The sequence below is a fragment of the Nycticebus coucang genome, chromosome 21, assembly GCF_027406575.1.
Source record: "Nycticebus coucang isolate mNycCou1 chromosome 21, mNycCou1.pri, whole genome shotgun sequence".
NCBI classification, from domain to species: Eukaryota; Metazoa; Chordata; class Mammalia; order Primates; family Lorisidae; genus Nycticebus; species Nycticebus coucang.
In genome coordinates this window covers 7042950-7063749 of record NC_069800.1, presented here as the reverse complement: position 1 = coordinate 7063749, position 20800 = coordinate 7042950, and the positions used below count along the sequence as shown (strand labels likewise).

Sequence of the window (20800 nt, the reverse complement as noted above, 5' to 3'; positions counted from 1 at the left end):
CTTAGTCACATCTCTTTATTCATTTAGCAAATATTTATACTGAGTTCTATCAAGCACTTAACATTATGTCAGGTATTATAAAACAATCTAGTTCTTTACACATAACCTGTCTTTGAAATTGGGGAGGCAACATGGACACATAAATTATAACATAAGAGACCTTATAAGGTTTTACATTAAAACACTTCTAGAATTAGGGAAAACTTGCGGAACACTTATCCCTGAATAGACAAGATTTCATAGAACTAGCTAAAATATTCTAATTCAGGTACTCAACCTTTTTGTATTTGAACCATTTGGCTGCATTTCTTTTCTTTTCTTTTTTTTTGAAAAAAGTCTCAAGCTATCACCCTGGGTAGAGTGCTGTGGCATCACAGCTCACAGCAACCTCTTGGGCTTAAGTGATCCTCTTGCCTCAGCCTCCCAAGTAGCTGGGACTATAGGTGCCTGCCACAATACCCGGCTGTTTTTTGTTGCAGTTGTCATTGTTGTTTTAGGTGACCTGGGCTGGGTTCGACCCCAGTAGCTTCAGTGTATGTGGCCGGTGCTCTACCCCCTGAGCTACAGGTGCTGCCCTGCATTTTTTTTCTAAAACGTATTATGTATGTTGGATACAGCAGTCCATGTCTATAATTCTCATGCTTTGGCAAGCCAAGGATTACTTGAGGCCAGGAGTTCAAAATCAACATGAGCAATACTAGTAAGACCCCCATCCCCCCAAAAACTGCAGGAAAATCAGCCACTTCCCTCTTTAGTCTCAGCTACTCAGGAGGCTGAGGTGGATTATTTTAACCCAGGAGCTCGAGGTGGCAGTGAGCTGTGACGATACTACTGCACTCTACACTCTACTCTGGGCAACAGATGGAGACCCTGTCTTGAGGAGAGGAGAGGGAAGGGGAGGGGAGGGAAGAAAGATATTACATACTTTTCTGCCTTCTTAAACTGAATATGATTTGGTCAGGTTTTATGACAAGTTTGGTTGTACAAACCTAAATAATGCAACATAAAAATGATTATTTAAAAGAGTTAAAGTCTCATTTCATGAACATATCTGAAATTATGTAAAAGCTCCAAATTAATAACAAGCATTGAGAATTACACAATGTCAAACTGGCAGGCTGACGGGACTATAACCTGTGTCTATGCTACTGGCCCACAGCAAATCACTGTATCTGGAAAACAGAAATAAGTCACCATAGTTTGTGAGTCCTATGGGAAAATTAGTCTCACAATTATATGACTGTTGAATTATGCAGAGGTCTCAGATCTGTATCTACAGATGCACAGATATATCATATATATATATCAGATCTCTATCTCTCACAACATACCAGGGTATCAATCAGAAGTTAAGCTACTGATGACTTGGCTTTGACTGCAGATTAATTTTCTGGTCTCTACAGTGGTGAGATCAAGACCTGCCGGGGTATGTAGGTGGAGAAGACCCTGCTGGCCACCTACAAAGTATGTTTCCTCCTTCTTCCTTCCTTGCAGAATCCCATTTTAATCCCCAGAAGCCAGTGCTACCAAACTCCCAAGTTTTCATTCTTCTTTCAAACTGTGCGTCAAAATTTTCAGCTGACTCTTAAGAAGCATACCAGACCAAGTAAATATTAACAGGGAAACACTTAGGAAAATCTTAACTGAAAATTAAATTAAAATCTTTACTGGCCACCTACAAAGTATCTGTTTCCTCCTCCTCCTTCCTGGCAGAATCCCATTCTTCCCTAGCTTAGGAAATGGCAACCTGACGTAGTTCTTGCCAAGGAGATGCAAGAAGAAAGACATCTCTGGGGGGGCATCTCCTCTGACACAGAGAGGCAAAGTTTCCCTTGGAGAAAGCTTTCTGCTCCTTTACTCTGCCCCCTTCTTTTTGGCTGGAAGTGAAAGAAGTGAGGGCAGACACACAGCAGCCATGGAGAGACCAACGCGGGCTGAGGCCCACAGAAAGAGGGGAGCCTGGGAAGGCGGAAAAAGTGGGTTCCTGGGAACGTTCTAGAGCAGGGTCACCAACCCTGGACGGCCTACCTCAGATGCCTTGTCACGTAAGAAAAAAGCTCCTGTTTACCTTAAATGAGTATTATTTGATCAGCAAAAGGCATCAATTTTTGAGGACTCTAAACAGTCTTGTTTTACCATGCCTTTTATGTAAGAATTACCTTACATTCTTATAGCTATTACTTAGAGATTTTCAGACTTTTCTTCTGGTCAAAGAATGCTATTAAGCAAATCAATGCATGGCATTTACTGGGATGGAAAGTGGGAGAAAGAGCTTGAATGGAGGTTTTCCATGCTTAAAAAAGAGACCCATGGACAGGAGACACTGGCCCTCCCTGCCTTGCTCATGTGGATGTGAGGCCTGAACTGCTGCCCCCATTGTGGTGCAAGCCCACTCACGAAGTCTACGCAGAGGAAAGTAGAAGTGTCCCAAGAAATGGAACTGGGACCACAGGATTCAATTAGTCCTGAAGATCATCCGACCACTGAACTTCTAGTATATGAGCTAATACATGATTTCACTATTTATGCCAGTTTGAGTCAGTGTTCTGCTACCTGCAAACAGGAACATTCCAACTGCCTAAAAAGTGAAAGGCGTAGTCCACTGAGAGAACAGAAGCTGGTGCAGTCCACTCCACCACCACACCCACTAACAATAGCCCTCCACCTCCACCCGCCACCACCAGCACTTCCAACTCCAGGAGTGCCCTCACTTCTTACACTTCCAGCCAAAAAGAAGGGGGTAGAATAAAGGAGCACAAAGCTTTCTCTTCTGTGTCAGAGGAGATGCCCTCCCCGGAGATGTCTTTCTTCTTGCATCTCCTTGGCAAGAACTACGTCAGGTTGCCATTTCCTGTGCTAGGGAAGAATGAAAAACTGGGAGTGTGGTAGCACAGGACCCTAGGGATAAAAATTTCACCTCCAATTTCCCCCACCTCCATGACCAACATCTTCACCTTCACCACAAGCACCATCACCATCACCCGCTCCACTTTCATCTTCAACTCCATTGTCGCCTCTGCCACCATTTTCTCTACCACCATCCATACCATCATCATCACCTCCACCAACCCCAACATCACCACTACTTCCTCCACTGCCACAACCCCCAGCACCTCCATCTACCTTAGCCACCATCTCCTCCCTCATCACACCACCTGCAACATCACCTTTACCTCCCCCTCCAACCTCTCTACTCCACCACCCCATTTACTTTGCCTGTCCAACAAATATCCTCCTCATTTCCTAGTGCTTAGGTCTGCTGCCCATAAGAGAAGTCCACAAAGTTAATTGGGTATTTTATCTGCCATATGTCAAATGTGTTTTTATTAACTTGTATGTCTTCTTGCTTTTTTGATACCTACTTTTTTTTTATTTTTTGAGACAGAATTTCACAGTTGCCCTCAGTAGATTGCTATGATGTCATAGCTCACAGCAACCTCAAACTCCTGGGCTCAAAGGATCCTCTTGCCTCAGTCTCCCAAGTAGCTGGGACTACAGGTGCCTACCACCATACCCACTAGTTTTAGAGAAGGGGTCTTGCTCTTGCTCAGGCTAGTCTTAAACTCCTGAGCTCAAGAAATCCACCTGTCTCGGCCTCCTAGACTGCTAGGACTATAGGCATAAGTCACTGCACCTGGCGGATCTTCCTTTTTTTTTTTTTTTTGAGACAGAGTCTCAACGTTGTTGTCCTCAGCAGAGTTCCATGGCCTCATATCTCACAGCAACCACAAACACCTGGGATCAAGTGATCCCTTTGCCTCAGCTTCCCAAGTAGCTGGGACTACAGGTGCCCACCACAACACCCAGCTATTTTTAGAGATGTGGTGTCACTCTAGCTCAGGCTGGTCTCAAACTCCTGAGCTCAGTCAATCCACCTGCCTCAGCCTCACAGAGTGCTGCAATTACAGGCATGAGCCACCACACTCAGCCCATGACGCCCATTATTTTAATATTTGTCTCTACGCTTTCCTTTACTCAATGGCCATAGTTCATGAAGCAATCAGTCAAAAAAAAAATCAAACATAGATTTAATGAGGATAATATCTGTCATGTTTGATATTTGGGGGAATACAAAGGACATGGGTATAGTGAGGAGATGTGATAGTGGCCTTGGGACCAGCACCTCCACTGACACTGGAGAGATATAAGAGTGAACACAAAGATACCCAAAGATACACTAGAGTCCGGGGTGAGGGGAGCAGCCACGTCCCCAGGGCATGTGGCTCACCACTGCTGCCTCCTCCTGGCTCTCACACTGGTGCCGTGAGCAGTGGTGATTGGAGTGGAAGTGAGAAAGGCACCCTGGGGAGCCGATAAGATGGTGTCTTCTGTCCCTTCACAGGCTGGGTCCCTGCCACTGTGTTCTCACCACTCACTGCCCAGCCCCTCTTTACCAGCCAGGTGCCCAACTCATGCCAAAGGGGAAATAAATCTAGTATGTGTTCAAAGCCGAAGGGGAATTTAGTTTCAAAACAGGCTTCTGGAGCCTCAAGGTGCCCACAGAGTTCATAGTAGACAATTTTGAGAAAGAGATGAAGAGGGAGAAAGTTGATCATTGATATCTTCATAGAGTTACATACATTTCCTATAAGTTTCTACAGAGATTCTTATAAAGAAGAATCTTCCTTTCACCCCAAATTAAGGCAACACTAGCATAAATTATTAATCAGATCACTGTTTCTATCTGTTGTGTGCAAAACTTTTTGTAGTATTTTTCTACTGGCAGATAGATAAGTAGCAATCTAGGCTTATATCCACAAAGCAGAAAATAAATTCCTTAAGTTTACGTTCTAGAAAAGCTTCCCTTTAAACTGAATGAACTGGGTCCATCTCCCTATTTTAGGAGGGAGGGTCGATCAAGACAAGCTATAAAATTTCAAGCAATCTTGTGGCATTTTACATTATTGCTCACACCTCTTGGCCTACACACTTAGAACCTGAAAGGGAGGAAGGGAAAGAAGTGAAAATGTAATCTTATAGGGTCAGAAGAGATCAAACTTTCACTCTTCAACGATGATATGATTGTATATCTGGAAAACACCAGGGATTCTACTACAAAACTCTTAGAAATGATCAAGGAATACAGCAGTATCTCAGGTTACAAAATCAACTTTCATAAATCGGTAGCCTTTATATATACCAACAATAGTCAAGCTGAAAAAACAGTTAAGGACTCTATTCCATTCACAATAGTGCCAAAGAAGATGAAATATTTGGGAGTTTACCTAACAAAGGACGTGAAAGATCTCTATAAAGAGAACCATGAAACTCTAAGAAAAGAAATAGCTGAAAATGTTAACAAAAGGAAAAACATACCATGCTCATGGCTGGGAAAAATCAACATTGTTAAAATGTCCATACTACCCAAAGCAATATACAATTTCAATGCAATCCCTATTAAAGCGCCACTGTCATACTTTAAAGATCTTGAAAAGAATACTTCGTTTTATATGGAATCAGAAAAAACCTCAAATAGCCAAGATATTACTCAGAAATAAAAACAAAGCAGGAGAAATCACGCTACCGGACCTCAAACTATACTATAAATTGATAGTTATCAAAACAGCATGGTACTGTCACAAAAAAACAGAGAGGTAGATGTCTGGAATAGCATAGAGAACCAAGAGATTAATCCAGCTACTTACCGTTATTTGATCTTTGACAAGCCAATTAAAAACATTCAGTGGGGAAAAGATTCCCTATTTAACAAATGGTGCTGGGTGAACTGGCTGGCAATCTGTAGAAGACTGAAACTGGACCCACACCTTTCACCATTAACTAAGATAGACTCTCACTGGATTAAAGATTTAAACCTAAGACATGAAACTATAAAAATACTAGAAGAGAGTGCAGGAAAAACTCTTGAAGAAATCAGTCTAGGCGAGTATTTTACGAGGACGACCCCCCGGGCAATTGAAGCAGCTTCAAAAATACACTATTGGGACCTGATCAAACTAAAAAGCTTCTGCACAGCCAAAAATACAGTAAGTAAAGCAAGCAGACAGCCCTCAGAATGGGAGAAGATATTTGCAGGTTATGTCTCCGACAAAGGTTTTATAACCAGAATCCACAGAGAACTCAAACTTATAAGCAAGAAAAGAACAAGGCTACTCGGGAGGCTGAGGCAAGAGAATCGCTTAAGCCCAGGAGTTGGAGGTTGCTGTGAGCTGTGTGAGGCCACCACACTCTACCAAGGGCCATAAAGTGAGACTCTGTCTCTACAAAAAAAAAAAAAAAAAAGAAGAAGAAGAAAAGAACAAGGGATCTCATCGCAGGCTGGGCAAGGGACTTGAAGAGAAACTTCTCTGAAGAAGACAGGCGCACAGCCTACAGACATATGAAAAAATGCTCATCATCCTTAATCATCAGAGAAATGCAAATCAAAACTACTTTGAGATATCATCTAACTCCACTAAGATTAGCCCATATCACAAAATCCCAAGACCAAAGATGTTGGCATGGATGTGGAGAAAAGGGAACACTTCTGCACTGCTGGTAGGAATGCAAATTAATACATTGCTTTTGGAAAGATGTTTGAAGAACACTTAGAGATCTAAAAATAGATCTGCCATTCAATCTTATAATTCCTCTACTAGGTATATACCCAGAAGACCAAAAATCACATTATAACAAAGATATTTGTACCAGAATGTTTATTGCAGCCCTATTCATAATTGCTAAGTCATGGAAAAAGCCCAAGTGCCCATCGATCCACGAATGGATTAATTGTGGTATATGTACACCATGGAATATTATGCAGCCTTAAAGAAAGATGGAGACTTTACCTCTTTCATGTTTACATGGATGGAGCTGGAACATATTCTTCTTAGTAAAGTATCTCAAGAATGGAAGAAAAATTATCCGATGTACTCAGCGCTACTATGACCATAATTTATGGCTTTCATATGAAAGCTATAACCAAGTTATAACCTAAGAATATGGGGAAGGGGGAGAAGAAGGGGACGGAGCGGGAGGATGGGTGGAGGGAGGGTGATTGGTGGGATTACACCTGTGGTGCATCTTACAAGGGTACATGTGACAGTAAATGTAGAATATAAAGGTCTTAACACAATAAGAAAAAGTCAGGAAGGCTATGTTAACCAGTGTGATGAAAATGTGTCAAACAGTCTATAAAACCAGTGTATGGTGCCCCATGATCACGTTAATTACACAGCTATGATTTAATAAAAAAAAAGAAAATGTAATCTGTTCACTCCAAACAAGCAATGACGGACACCAGGGTGAAGTGAATACCTAAGGATCTAAACATCATTCACTAAACCTAAAGACAGTCACTTTTCTTCTTTGTATTTATTGATCATCACTATGTCCTTTCATCCCCCCAAGAGGAAAAAAACCACTTGTCACCTTGTTTCTATAGCATTTCACCCATTCAAACATGGAAGAAAGCTCAGGTTTCCAGGGCAAAATACATCTGCAGGCTAACCATGTCCAGTACAGGCTGTGCTAGGGCAGTTTCACCAAGCATCCCTGGGACACTGAGACTGGCTGGATTCCAGTCCTCCTCAGCGACTAGGATGGCAATCAATTATGCTGCAGGGTTTACAAAATGAGATAGAAGGCTCATCCCACTTAATCCCGATACAGAAAGCTGAAACAATCGCTTCTCCCCAGGAGTGAAATGACTTGGAGGGTGCCCGAGACCAAGGCCAATGTCTCAGCTGGAACCTGAGGCTTCTCAGAAACTGCCCTAAGTGGTCCTCTTGTTCTGCTTACTATCTTTTCCAGAAAGCAATGAAAACTGTATTTTTTCTTCAATTAATTTGGAAAAGTTAAAAGTAGGGTGGCACCTGTGGCTCAAAGGAGTAGGGCACTGGCCCCGTATGTCGAGGTAGCATATTCAAACCAAGCCCTGGCCAAAAAGTGCAAAAAAAAAAAAAGAAAGTTAAAAGTAGTATGTAAAAGTAAAATAACACTATAAATGTTCTGTTGTTCATATAAATTTGATATGTGACTATGGCAGGAGATTATTAACTAAGTCTAAATCTTTGTATTTTAAGGTTCCTCATTTACTTCAGCATCACAGGAAGCCCTATGTTTAATCAGAAATTTCATAAATTTTAAAAAGTGTGCAATATGACAAAATTGACAATCTTTTTTGAACTGGAACATCTATGAAGAGTTATCTACGGATGGCTAAGCTGTAGTATTTCCTAAAGGGAATAGCATCATCTATTCCTATGTAATTGAAAGTCATTACAGGTCCCTTACTAAGTATCTTCTTTTCAGATATTTGGGGATAAAGCTTTCACAACTTGGGTCTCCGTGATTATATTCCAAAGTCAACTTCCTAGAGAACTAATTCTGAACACCCTCCACCTCCTATGAAACCCTTTTCTATTCCACATTTTTTCCAGATGTATAGTACTTCCTCTTTTTAAAAAAGAGGATAGAATTTTTAAAGTATAGGGAAAAAATATTTTTATCACCATGCCAAAGATGCTCTGTACCTTGATGTATTTTGGATATTATAGTATTAATTGCCATATCATAAAGTAGAAAATGGGACTAGCCATGCTGTTAAGCTGTTCTTTTTATATTTTATTATTTGGAAAATCAGCTTATTGTTTTTCTAAAAATGGAACATGTTCATTGTAAAAATTTTAACACTCTAAAAATATTGAAAGAGTAAAATAAATATAAATTGCTGCCCACCAACCATAACCATGAAAACCACAAAAATGAACGCAAATTGCAAAAAACTCAAATTGAAGTAATTAGAATTTATCAACACATTCTCATTACTGAGAGGGAGATGAAAGTCCATAACCTCTCAATGCATTCTTTAGAAGTAGAAAACCAAAATCAAAAACAACTTAGTGTTTGAATCCCAGTAAGCCAGAGCGCACAGCCCCTCCCTGGAATTGGCCTTCTGTGAACTTAAATTTTTCCTCTCTTTAATCTCAAAGTCAAAATGCCCTCCATTCAAGAATGCTAAGACATTTCACTTTTGAGATAAAGTCAAATAGAAAAGACCAGAAAAAAGAAAACAAATTAATTCTGCACCTGGGTAGTGTTATTTTTTTCCTTGCTTGGACTATGTACCAACTTCAGTCAGATCAACTCTTTCATGGAATGAGGCAGGGAATAAACTAACAAATTTTTACACTTGATCTCAGCCAAAAGGTCAAGAAGTGATGAAACTATCAAATTTTTAAATATATTTTTTATCATGATAAAAAGATAACTGTATATGCCAACTTTTCTCCATAGTGGAAATAATCCATTTCTATTTGTGAGAAACTGAACTCAACCTTACATGAAGTAAAGCTTTTTTTACTATCATATTCTAGAGAAATTTTATCTTCCCCAATCTGAATGATGCTGTTTAAGCAAGTAAACATATTTTATGACAAGTCAAATTAATCAAATATTTGATTATGCCTCAGTAATGACAATATTTAACATGACAGAAGAAAACCTGGTTTGTTACCAGGTAACATTTCCAAACATTTGTTGGAATATAAATATATATATATATATATATATATATATATATATATATATATTTTTTTTTTTTGTAGAGACAGAGTCTCACATACCACCCTCAGGTAGAGTGCCGTGGCATCACACAGCTCACAGCAACCTCTAACTCTTGGGCTTACGCGATTCTCTTGCCTCACCCTCCAGAGCAGCTGGGACTACAGGCGCCTACCACAACGCCCGGCTATTTTTTTGTTGCAATTTGGCCGGGGCTGGGTTTGAACCCGCCACCCTCGGCATATGGTTCCGGCGCCCTACTCACTGAGCCACGGGCGCCGCCCAAATGTATTTTTATATTCCAACAAATAATTAAAATTTGTTTCTCATGAACTCAATGTTTGACTTCTGAAAAGCAATTCACTTAATTTTAAAACATTTATATTTTCTTTGGGCACGTTAACTGTTAGGTCTACACAGCAAGAAATGACAGTCTTTTTACTCCTTTTCTCAGTTTTTGATAAAATGTCTTCTGATAACTCATTTTACCTTCTTGTGTCTTGGGTCACAAAAAATGTTCAGGATCACTTTTACTGAACAAAATTACTTCAGTAAACATGAAAATATTAAAGTAAAATGTAAAAAATATAGAGCATTTCCATTTGCTGAGCTTTTATTTTCATTAATTATAGGTAAGAGATGTAAATGACAGGATTTTGTTTCATACTTCAATACCATTTTTTAAAACAACAATGGTCAGTGGTAAGTTTATAATTGAGAATTTTTCAGAACTCAAAGGGAAGAAAGACACACATCTAGTCTACCAGGCATCCTAAACATTCGTTAATCTGCCATTGAACCCTATGATACATAAATTTGAATAAAACTTTTTCTTTTTTTGAGACAGAGTTTCACTTTGTTGCCCTTGGTGGAGTGTCGTGGAGCCATAGCTCACAGCAACCTCAAACTCTTGGGCTCAAGCGATTTTCTTACCTCAGCCTCCCAAGAGCTGGGACTATAGCCAAAACACCTGGCTATTTTTAGAGACAGTGGTCTCACTGTGGCTCAGGCTGGTGTCGAACCTGGGAGCTCAGGCAATCCACCTGCTTTGGCCTCCCAGAGTGCTAGGATTACAGGCGTAAGCCACTGCACCCAGCCCAAATAAAACTTTTTCACAGAAAAGGAAATTCTAGTACTTCCTTTATGGCATTACAATAGCTTTTTTATTCAAGTGAGGCCTGAAAGTGTGTTATTCTAAAAACATGCACAAATTTACCATATACCCATATGAAAACCTGTAACTTGGCATGAAAAAAATACGACCATAAATGTTAATCACTTAGAATAGAAAGAAAGCACCATTGTTGACTGAACTGGGATCTGTCCTAATTAGAGTAATTATCATCTGGCACTACCAGGAAGTTGGATGTTTGGAGTTAATCAGATCCTTAAGTACCCACTTATATTAACATGTGGATTTGAGACTTTCTAAGAAATTTATATTATTAATACTTTGTAGAACTCAGTTCAGTTTTTCTTGTAGAGTTCAGAGCATTTCCCTATCTTCATCTTTGCATCAGAATCATCATTATGAACCATGTATTATAAATGTAACACACTCATACTAGTTAAGAAAACATTCTGGTCGGTAACCTGTTGAATAAACAATTTTTAAAACAAAAAATGCTTACCACAAAATAAGCTCGTTACGTTTTTATGAAAATAGAAAGGTAAAATAAAAATTTTCATACTATCTGAAAAATGAGGAAAGCATCAGCCAGTCCACTTACAGTGAGCTCACAGAAATCGAAGCTATCCAGACTTTTGCTTCTGTGTAGTCTTCCCTTAATTCGTCTTAAAGAGGGTTTTCCTTGGCTGACACTAGAAGTAGCACCATTAGGATTTTCAGAGGATGGCGTTACCCTGCAAGAAGGGGAAAAAATTCTTAAGAAGGGAGGATTATAGGCGAACATTTACTTGAGGATAGCTTTGAAAATGTCACGCTCCTTTTTTTCAACCAAAAGGTGAAGAACTACAATAGAGCTAATTCTACCAGACACCCTTACTAAGTATTTCTTAGCAGCTGTCTAGTTTAGAAAGCTTAACAGACTTCAAATACTCCAACAGTAAGATTCATTAAAAGTCAACTCTGCAACCATCAAAGCAGCAATTAAGAGGAGGCTGAAGTTTCCAAGTAACTTAGGGGCGTCTGCTTCCCCCAGGTGGTTACTTTCCCAGCACTCAGTCTGGAGCCTGGCACCCGGCACTAGTCAGCTTAATTATGGTGTACATCCCTGATACTGTTCAGCTTGCTTTTGTTAAGCACGAAAATAACTCTTACAAATTTGAAGGTAACAGTCAACACTAGGCTGGGTATGGTGGTTCATGCCTATAATTCCAGCACTCTGGGAGGCCGAGGTGGGTGGATTGCTTGAGCTCAGAAGTTCAAGATCAGCCTGAGCAAGAGGGAGACTGTCTTTACTGAAAATACAAAGACTAGCCAGAAGTTGTGGTGGGCATCCGTAGTCCCAGCTACTCAGGAGGCTGAGGCAGAGGGATGGCTTGAGCCCTGAAGTATGAGGTTGCTGAGAGCTGTGATACCATGACACTCAACCCCAGGGCAAATGAATGAGACCCTGTCTCCAAAAAAAGAAAATGAAACAAAACAAAACAATTCAGAATAATTATGAAATCAAGAAAACACAGGTAAGAAGAAACAACAAATAAGCTATTAGTCATTTGTAGAGCACACACTGGGATACATGCACATGAGCGCAGACACACACTCAAGACCAGCCTGTGCTCATTTCTAAGTCAGTCTGGCGGCAGCCTTAGAGTAAACTAGCTAGCAAGAGGATGCCCTGAGTACCTGCAGGATAACAGCTACTCTCTTAGAAATAATAAAGTTGGGGCAGTGCCTGTGGCTCAAAGGAGTAGGGCGCTGGTCCCATATGCCAGAGGTGGCGGGTTCAAACCCGACCCTGGCCAAAAAAAACTGCAAAAAAAAAAAGAAATGATAAAGTTTCTAAAGTAATAACAGTAATTTCTGTGGTTTATGAAAGTCAGTTTCCTTATTTTATGTTTCCTCTTTGTCAATCTATGTTCAAATATTGATCAACTTTGGTGACATACCTAATTTTTTATATTTAAAATGTTGTCTGTTCAAAGAAAAATGAAATACCTAGGAATATACCTAATAAAGGAGGTGAAGGACCTCTATAAAGAAAATTATGAAACCCTAAGAAAGGAAATAGCAGAGGATATTAACGAATGGAAGAACATACCATGCTCATGGCTGGGAAGAATCAACATGGTTAAAATGTCTATACTTCCCAAAGCAATCTACCGATTCAACACCATCCCTATTAAAGTACCAACATCATACTTTCAAGACTTGGAAAACAGGATTCTGTGTTTTGTATGGAACCAGAAAAATTCCCATATAGCTAAGGCAGTTCTTAGTAATAAAAACAAAGCCAGGGGCATCACCATACCAAATTTTAGGCGGTACTACAAAGCCATAGTGGTCAAGACAGCATGGTACTGGCACAAAAATAGAGACATAGACATTTGGAATCAAATAGAAAATCAGGAAATGAAACTAACATCTTATAACTACCTAATCTTAGATAACCCAAATAAGAACATACCTTGGGGGAAAGACTCCCTATTCAATAAATGATGCTGGGAGAACTGGATATCCACATGTAAAAAACTGAAACTGGATCCGTACCTTTCTCTATTCACAAAAATTGATTCAAGATGGATAAAAGACTTAAATTTAAGGCATGAAATGATAAAAATCCTCAAAGAAAGCATAAGAAAAACACTGGAAGATACGGGCCTGGGGAAAGACTTCATGAAGAAGACTTCTGTGGCAACTGTAACAACAACAACAAAAATGAACAATGGGACTTAATTAAACTGAAAAGCTTCTGTACAGCTAAGGAGACAACAAGCAAAGCAAATAGACAACCTACACAATAGGAAAGGATATTTGCATATTTTGAATCAGACAAAAGCTTGATAACTAGGATCTATAGAGAACTCAAATGAATCCACATGAAAAAAGCTAACAATACCATGTATCAATGGGCAAGAGACAAACATAGAACCTTCTCTAAAGAAGACAGACGAATGGCTAACATATGAAAAACTGTTCATCATCCCTATATATTAGAGAAATGCAAATAAAAACCACCCTGAGATATCATCTAACCCCAGCAAGAATGGTCCACATCACAAAATCTCAAAACTGCTGATGCTGGCGTGGATGTGGAGAGAAGGGAACACTTTTACCCTGCTGGTGGGACTGCAAACTAATACAACCTTTTTGGAAGGACGTATGGAGAAACCTCAAAGCACTCAAGCTAGACCTCCCATTTGATCCTGCAATCCCATTACTGGGCATCTACCCAGAAGGAAAAAAATCCTTTTATCATAAAGACACTTGCACTAGACTGTTTATTGCAGCTCAATTTACAATCACCAAAATGTAGAAACAGCCTAAATTCCCCCAACCCAGGAATGGATTAACAAGCTCTGGTATATGTACACCATGGAATACTATTCAGCCATTTAAAAAGATGGAGACTTTACATCCTTTATAGTAACCTGGATGGAAGTGGAACACATTATTCTTAGTAAAGCATCACAAGAATAGAGAAGTATGAATCCTATGTACTCAATTTTGATATGAGGACAATTAATGACAATTAATGACACGGTGGGGGTGGGGGAAGGGCAGAGGAGAGAGAGAAGGGGGGAGTGGTGGGGAAAGGAAGAGCAGAAAGAGGGAAGGAGGGAGGGGGTGGGGTCTTGGTGTGTGCCACACCTCTTGGGGGCAAGACACGATTGTAAGAGGGACTTTACCTAACAAATGCAATCAGTGCAACCTGGTTTCTTGTATCCTTAATGAATCCCCAACAATAAAAAAAATAAAAAAGAAATAAAATGTTGTCTGAAAGGTATAACAGAGGTCTCTATGGCTTAAAAAGACACACAAAATGGACTGGTAACAAAATAAATGATTTCTACATTAATAAGACAGAATAAATACCATAAAACAGACTAGTTTAGGTGTGGCTACAGTTTAGAATAAAAGTAAAACTTCCACAAGTTAAAACATTTGAAGAGTATAGAAAGATACAGAAATGGAAAGTTAAAGCTGCCACCTTCTCCCTCATCTCAAACCTCCCTCCCTTTTCCAAAATCAACCACTACTGACAGGTCGTCCTGCACAACCTCCCAGACAGATGCCTATTCTTACCTATGCCTGTATTTATTTCCTTTTAAATTTCTGTAGTAAGGTGACCACACTGTTCATGTTTTCTACACCTTATTTTTTTCACTTAATAATAGACTTTGAAGCTCTTTGCATAATAACCCCTACAGAACTATCTCACTCTGTTTAATGGCTAAATAGTACTCCATAATATACAGTAGATGTAACACAAGTTACTTAACCTTTCCCCCACTGAGGGACATTTAGTTCATTTTCAAATGTTTGCTATAAGACCACAAAGCAACAAACATCCTTGACATCTTTGGGCACAAGTGTAATATTTACTTAGGAAAGATTCCTAGAAGTAGAAATGCAGGGTCAGAGGGAGGCGCTTTCTAAATATTACTGCCTTTCAAAAAGGCTGTACAAATCTGTACCTTCATCAACAGTGTATACGAATGTCTACCTGGGTGCCCCTGCAGGGCAAAAGCTTCCCTGAAAACAATGAACTTTATTCAAAAGAGGGCACAGGAGAAGGAAAAATACAGTCATAACAATATATGAGTCAACTTTTCTCCTTATTTCTTCTCTCTCACTTTATTTCGAAGTGCTGGTAGGTGTAACCAAATTTTAGGAAGTTACTGCAAACATAATTTTTTTGATAAATAAATCTATCTTGTATTTTTCATAAGTTTTTCTCTCACCTGACTTAAAAATGCACTGCTATTTTCTCTTTTTTCCAAATTTAAAAGCTCCCAGGCTGGTCTTGAACTCTTGGGCTCACATGATCCTCCTGCCTCAAGTGAGAAAGACAGTAGGAATTTGTATCCACCAAATTTTATAAATGTCTGACAGCAAAGAAATTTGTTAGAGTTAATTCAACGTAATACCAAATCCAAAGACAAAATAAAACAGAAAAAAAGATCACAAATATAACTAGAAGAATGAACCCAGCCCTCCTCACCAGGATCATCATAAAAACATTTGGTCACCAGCAGAGTCATACTGATACACACCAGGGGGGTATCAGCTCTGGACTCACCCTGCACACAGACTCTGCAAGAGTACCTTGTCTTAAGAATTTAACCAGGCTATGATCTATGTTTTTTCTAATGCTACCCACTGAGCTCCCACAAAGTCATTTAGGCAATTTTAAAGTTTTGACCAGGTCTCTGAAATGAAGCTAAGAGGTCAAATGATAAGAAGCATGTGGCAGGCCAGGTGCAGTAGCTCATGCCTATAATCCCAGCACTCTAGGAGGCTGAGGTGGGTGGACTGCTTGGGAGCTCAAGAGTTTGAGATGAGCCTGAGCAAGTGAGAGACCCCATCTCTAAAAACCAGCCAGGTGCTGTGCCAGATACCTGCAGTCCCAGCTATTCTGGAGGCTGAGTCAAGAACATCACTTGAGCCGAAGAGTTTGAGGTTGCTGTGAACTTACGATGCCACAGCACTCTACTGGGGGCAAGAAAGTGAGACTCTGTCTCAAAAAAAAAGAAAGAAAAAAGAAAAGAAATGCACCTCTTTGCTCTACAACCCTAGTTTTACGCTAGCCCACGTTCAATTAAATTCAATAAAACCTTCATGAGCTACACACTGACTACTGATTTTAAAATTAAAATCATCACCTACTATCCTGATTACTGACACCTTTTTTTCTGAAGTCAGCTTTCCTTTACTTATTTTTTTGAAAGAGTCTTAAGCCTAAATCAAGCCAGTGGAATGCCTGGGTGGCCACTGGGATTCCAGATGGCATATATAAATGCTAATGGCATGCAATATATACGCCTATAGATAATCAGCAATGTACACTAATAACTTCCAGCGTTTTTCTTTAAGGATGTTCTCTTCCCATTACCTCATTAACAGCTTCCAGGTAGCAGGAACCAAAACGCGTGCAAATAAAACACAGTCTCTGACAATGCAATTGTAATCTTGCAACTTACTCCCTTTGCCCTTGGAACAGCCCAATCTTGACTAGGTACTCAACATCAGCAGCAGCAAATGACTTTCTAGAAATAATAGAAAACGCATCCAGCGATGATAAACTGTTCGCTGTCTGCAAGGCCGCCTGGCTGGAAATTCTGAACCAGAGCTCGCTGGAATGAAGCTTAAAGGACAACTGTGCGGAGGCCGGTGTCCGGGTGCGGCCGCCCGGGGCCTCCGGCCGCTCTCGGTGTCACCTGCCTCGGGATCCACACGCGACGGCGCCTGGCCAAGGGGCTCGGAAATGGCTGCTGCGCCGCGCGCCGTCGGGCCAGGCCACGGCCTCCCGCCTGCACGATCGGGCCAGGTCCAGGTCCGGCCCACGCCCCCCAGCGGCCCCCGCCCCGGCTACGACCCCGTCCTGGCCCCCATCCTGTAGCCCCAGCGACCCCGGCCGGCGTGCCCCTGTCCCGCCCCGCCCCGGAGCCCCCGCGACCCCGGCCGGCGCCCCTCTGCCGTCCACCCCACCCCGCGGCCCCCGCGACCCGGCCGGCGCCCCCCCTGACCCGCCCCGCCCCGGAGCCCCCGCGACCCCGGCCGGCGCCCCTCTGCCGTCCACCCCACCCCGCGGCCCCCGCGACCCGCCCGCGCGCGTCCCGCGGCGGTGCCCGCCCTCACCACAGCTTCCTCTTGAGCGGCAGGAGGCTGCCGCGGTTGGAGGGGGTGACGCCAATGGCCGTCTGCAGCACCGCCAGGTATTTCTGGTACTTCATCTTGTCCCCGCTCCGCTCTCCGGCAGGGCCCCGCGCCGCCGCCGCAGACACAACCCCTCCAAGCGCCGCATAGATCAGCTCTGGTCCATCCGCCACCGCCACAGCCGCCGTGCGTGGCCGGCTCCGCTCCCGCTCCCGGCGCCGCCGGCGCCGTGTGTGCCGGGCCGCTCCCGCTGCCGCCGCTGTGCGTGAACCGCGGCTCCCGCCGCCGTCCCCCCGCCCCCCGCGAGCCGGGGCCTCCTCGCAGCCGGAGCATGACTAAAAGGCAGGAGTGTCTATGAACAACAGTAGCTTATCATTAGTGACTCTTAGTTTCTGTGTATCTGAAAATTCTATATTAAAAGTATTTGTTAAGCATTTTCAAACTCCAACACAATTAAACCCCAAACCATAAAAGATAGCACAAAATTCAATGATCTGTGTGTAAAACTAATTCATGCATGACAGATATTTTGTGTTCAGATAGCAACTAATCATCAGGGGAAAACAACAAACCAAACACAAGATTCAACAAGTCAATTTTTCGTAATAACCTTCAGAAAACTAGTTCTTGCACATGAACACATCACAAGAAGGTAATCTTACTTTGATTACTCAAGAAAGCTCTGATTTAGAGGAAATAGGAATAAACTGAATATATGTAGCATTCTTACCTGAAAGACATTCTTTCTGCTTGATTTTTCCTTGGCCCATTCTATATGTGCCCCATACAAATCCACACTTTCTGCTTTGTGCCCAGTTTTCTGTAAACCAAAATGAAATAAGATTAAAAAGCATATAACATTGTAGATACATTTCAAAGAAAATTGGTTTTATTGAGTTAGTAGCTATACATAGTTATAATATAAAGCCTTGCTCCAATCTCCTGGAAACCTAATTTGAAGGAATTTTTCATTTGAGACTTTATAATTTTTTTTTTTTTTTTTTTGCCGTTTTTGTGGCCAGGGCTGGGTTTGAACCCACCACCTCTGGTATATGGGGCCGGCGCCCTACTCCTTTGAGCCACAGGCGCTGCTTGAGACTTTATAATTTTTACCATATAAAATTAGAAGTCTATTTTTTAAATTATATCACTCATTATAGATAATAGAAAAAATTAATATTTAAAATGTTGACATTTTGAAATAGTGTTTTTAGTAATTATTAAAAAAAGTTTAAAATCTGCTACTCAATAATGTGGAATATTGCTATTCAATTGATAACATAAAACCATTGTAAGTCACAAATTATTAGACTTTAAAGGAAAAGAAAAATTAATAAATCATACTATAATGCGAAAAATTGTTAATTTTTAGTTTTGTGACTTTAGAAACGTTATTTAGAGCCTTGTTACATACATCATCTGAGAAGTGAGCAGGCAGATTAATTAATCTCAAAGACTCCTTTTAGGTTTGTGTTTCCTATATTAACAAACTCAGTAAATACTGTATTTATTGTACCAACTATGCCTTCTGGAAATTCGCAATTTAGATATTAAGATTATACATGTAAGTATATGTATAATTTTATTTAATAAATGTAATATATACTAAATAGATTATAATGTATAGTTTCTTTATCATTACCCAGTTACAGTGTAGATGTTAGTTAAAATTTGTTTTTATTTTGATAATTCATAATAATAAATTTATAGGAATATCATTTATATTTGCTGCTTCTTATTTTCATTTGATACAAGTGAGTCACACATATAATTTTAAATTTTCATAACTCCAATTATTAAACATTTTTAGTAACTAAAATTTATTAAAGAAAAACCATTACTTTATCAGTTTTAATATACATAGCCTATAATAGTTTTTTGGGCAATGTTTTCAACATGAACATGAGCATAATACATAAAATAATAATATAATGGTAAAAATATTGAAAGATATTATCTGTCACATATGTTGCCTCATAACTATTTTGTCTAATTCTATCAGCTTAATAGAAATACTATTTGTCAGAAGCCACATCTCTGGAATTTTAAAAAATAAGTTGTGAGGGCTTTTGGGGGGGACAACTGTATAATTTTTGTTCAAAACATTGTACAAGCCAAGCATAAGTTTCCTGCAGGATAAATTCAGTTGACAGGATAAAAGTTATAATATACCTGCCTTTCCCTTTTTATTAATAGTGACTTCATAAGAAATTCCTCAAGATTTGCCATCACCTTTAAATACCTCATATTTTGATCCATGAAAGTGTTTAATGATTTACCCACACTTTGCCAGCCAGGCGATTACTATTGTGGAAAATCTCAAAGTATGATTATGGTGTTCATTGTTAGGTGATTTGTGATGCAGGAAAATTAAAAACGACATCCTTCCTATAGAGTTAATTAAATTAGGTGATACTCAGAACCAACAAAAATAATCACTAATAATAACAAAGGGATTATCTTTTCTATATAATACAGTCTTATATGTAGTATTATATATATAATATATTTTATATAACAAGCACTTTTTATGGGTCAAACCCTTCCTTAAGTTCTTTACAACTATTATTAATAATACATTTAAATCTTACAGCAGCTTTATAAAGTAGGTATTCTTATTATTACCATATTTCAGGTAAGAAAGTGTGTCAAATGATTCGTTAAATTTCCTCAAGATAACAGAGCTAGAAATTGAGGGGCCAGGATTTAGATGCCGGCAGTGTCGCTCAGAGCTTATTCTTCACCACTACGCAGGGCTTGAAATATGCCTATACGCTGTGCTCAGACTCATGCTTAAACATGTCTGAATTTGGGGAAAGTTATGGCTTGCACACTAGACTCTAGGACAGGCATAGTGATCTTGCTTTTGTCCTTTTCTGTTAAACTTGATCTCGCAGTAGGTCCTTTGCCCTACCTTTTTGCCTAGAATATTTCCTGATCTTCACATGGCCAGTTCCCTCTTATCCATTAGGTCCCAGTTAAATGTCACCTTGTTAGAGGTGTTTTCTGATTGTCTTGTATAAAAGAGTTGTGCTTCAGCGCTCCTGGTTACTCTCTGGCTCATTACTTATTTTAATTTCGCTGCAGCCCTCCTCCCGACAGAAATTAACATATATATTTTTATATGCTGACCGTCTGTGTCCTACCCCCACTCCATTTGAATTAAGCTCCCTGAGCTCGGGCCTTGTTTGCCTTTCCCTCCACTGTTTTTCACAATGTGTGGAAGATTGCCTGGCCCATAGTTGTTGTTCAATGAGTATTTGCTGAATTAATGAATGAAGGAAAAATACCAAAATGCAACTATCATTTGTGATTTGGAAGGGAGACTTGGGTATCTTAAAATTCCAATTTTACAAAAATTAAGATTTGTATTTTTTTCCCAATGGGTATGAAGTCTTTGGTTTGCGATTTAGAAGTGACAAACGGTTTAATGGACTCATATTTAGATAGAATGTGGGATGTCACGGATCATTCACTGAGCAATTATTGTACACCTGCTGTGTATCAATGTGGGAG

General features: G+C 40.1%; 1 protein-coding gene and 2 pseudogenes across 1 annotated transcript in view; 1 reads left to right on the top strand and 2 right to left on the bottom strand.

The window, feature by feature from the left end:
* The window catches only part of LOC128574197 (bifunctional methylenetetrahydrofolate dehydrogenase/cyclohydrolase, mitochondrial-like), a 29983-nt pseudogene extending 26864 nt beyond the window's left edge, over positions 1-3119 (bottom strand).
* The window catches only part of LOC128573691 (60S ribosomal protein L7-like), a 350760-nt pseudogene that overhangs the window by 46824 nt on the left and 283136 nt on the right, over positions 1-20800 (top strand).
* The window catches only part of LOC128574196 (rho GTPase-activating protein 15-like), a 45242-nt gene continuing 41877 nt past the window's right edge, over positions 17436-20800 (bottom strand). Inside the window, exons 4-5 of the mRNA XM_053574846.1 lie at positions 17956-18104; positions 17436-17619 (exon numbers count right to left, since the gene is read on the bottom strand). Coding sequence (XP_053430821.1) covers positions 17436-17619; positions 17956-18104 — 333 coding nt within the window. The remainder of the gene's footprint in view (positions 17620-17955; positions 18105-20800) is intronic.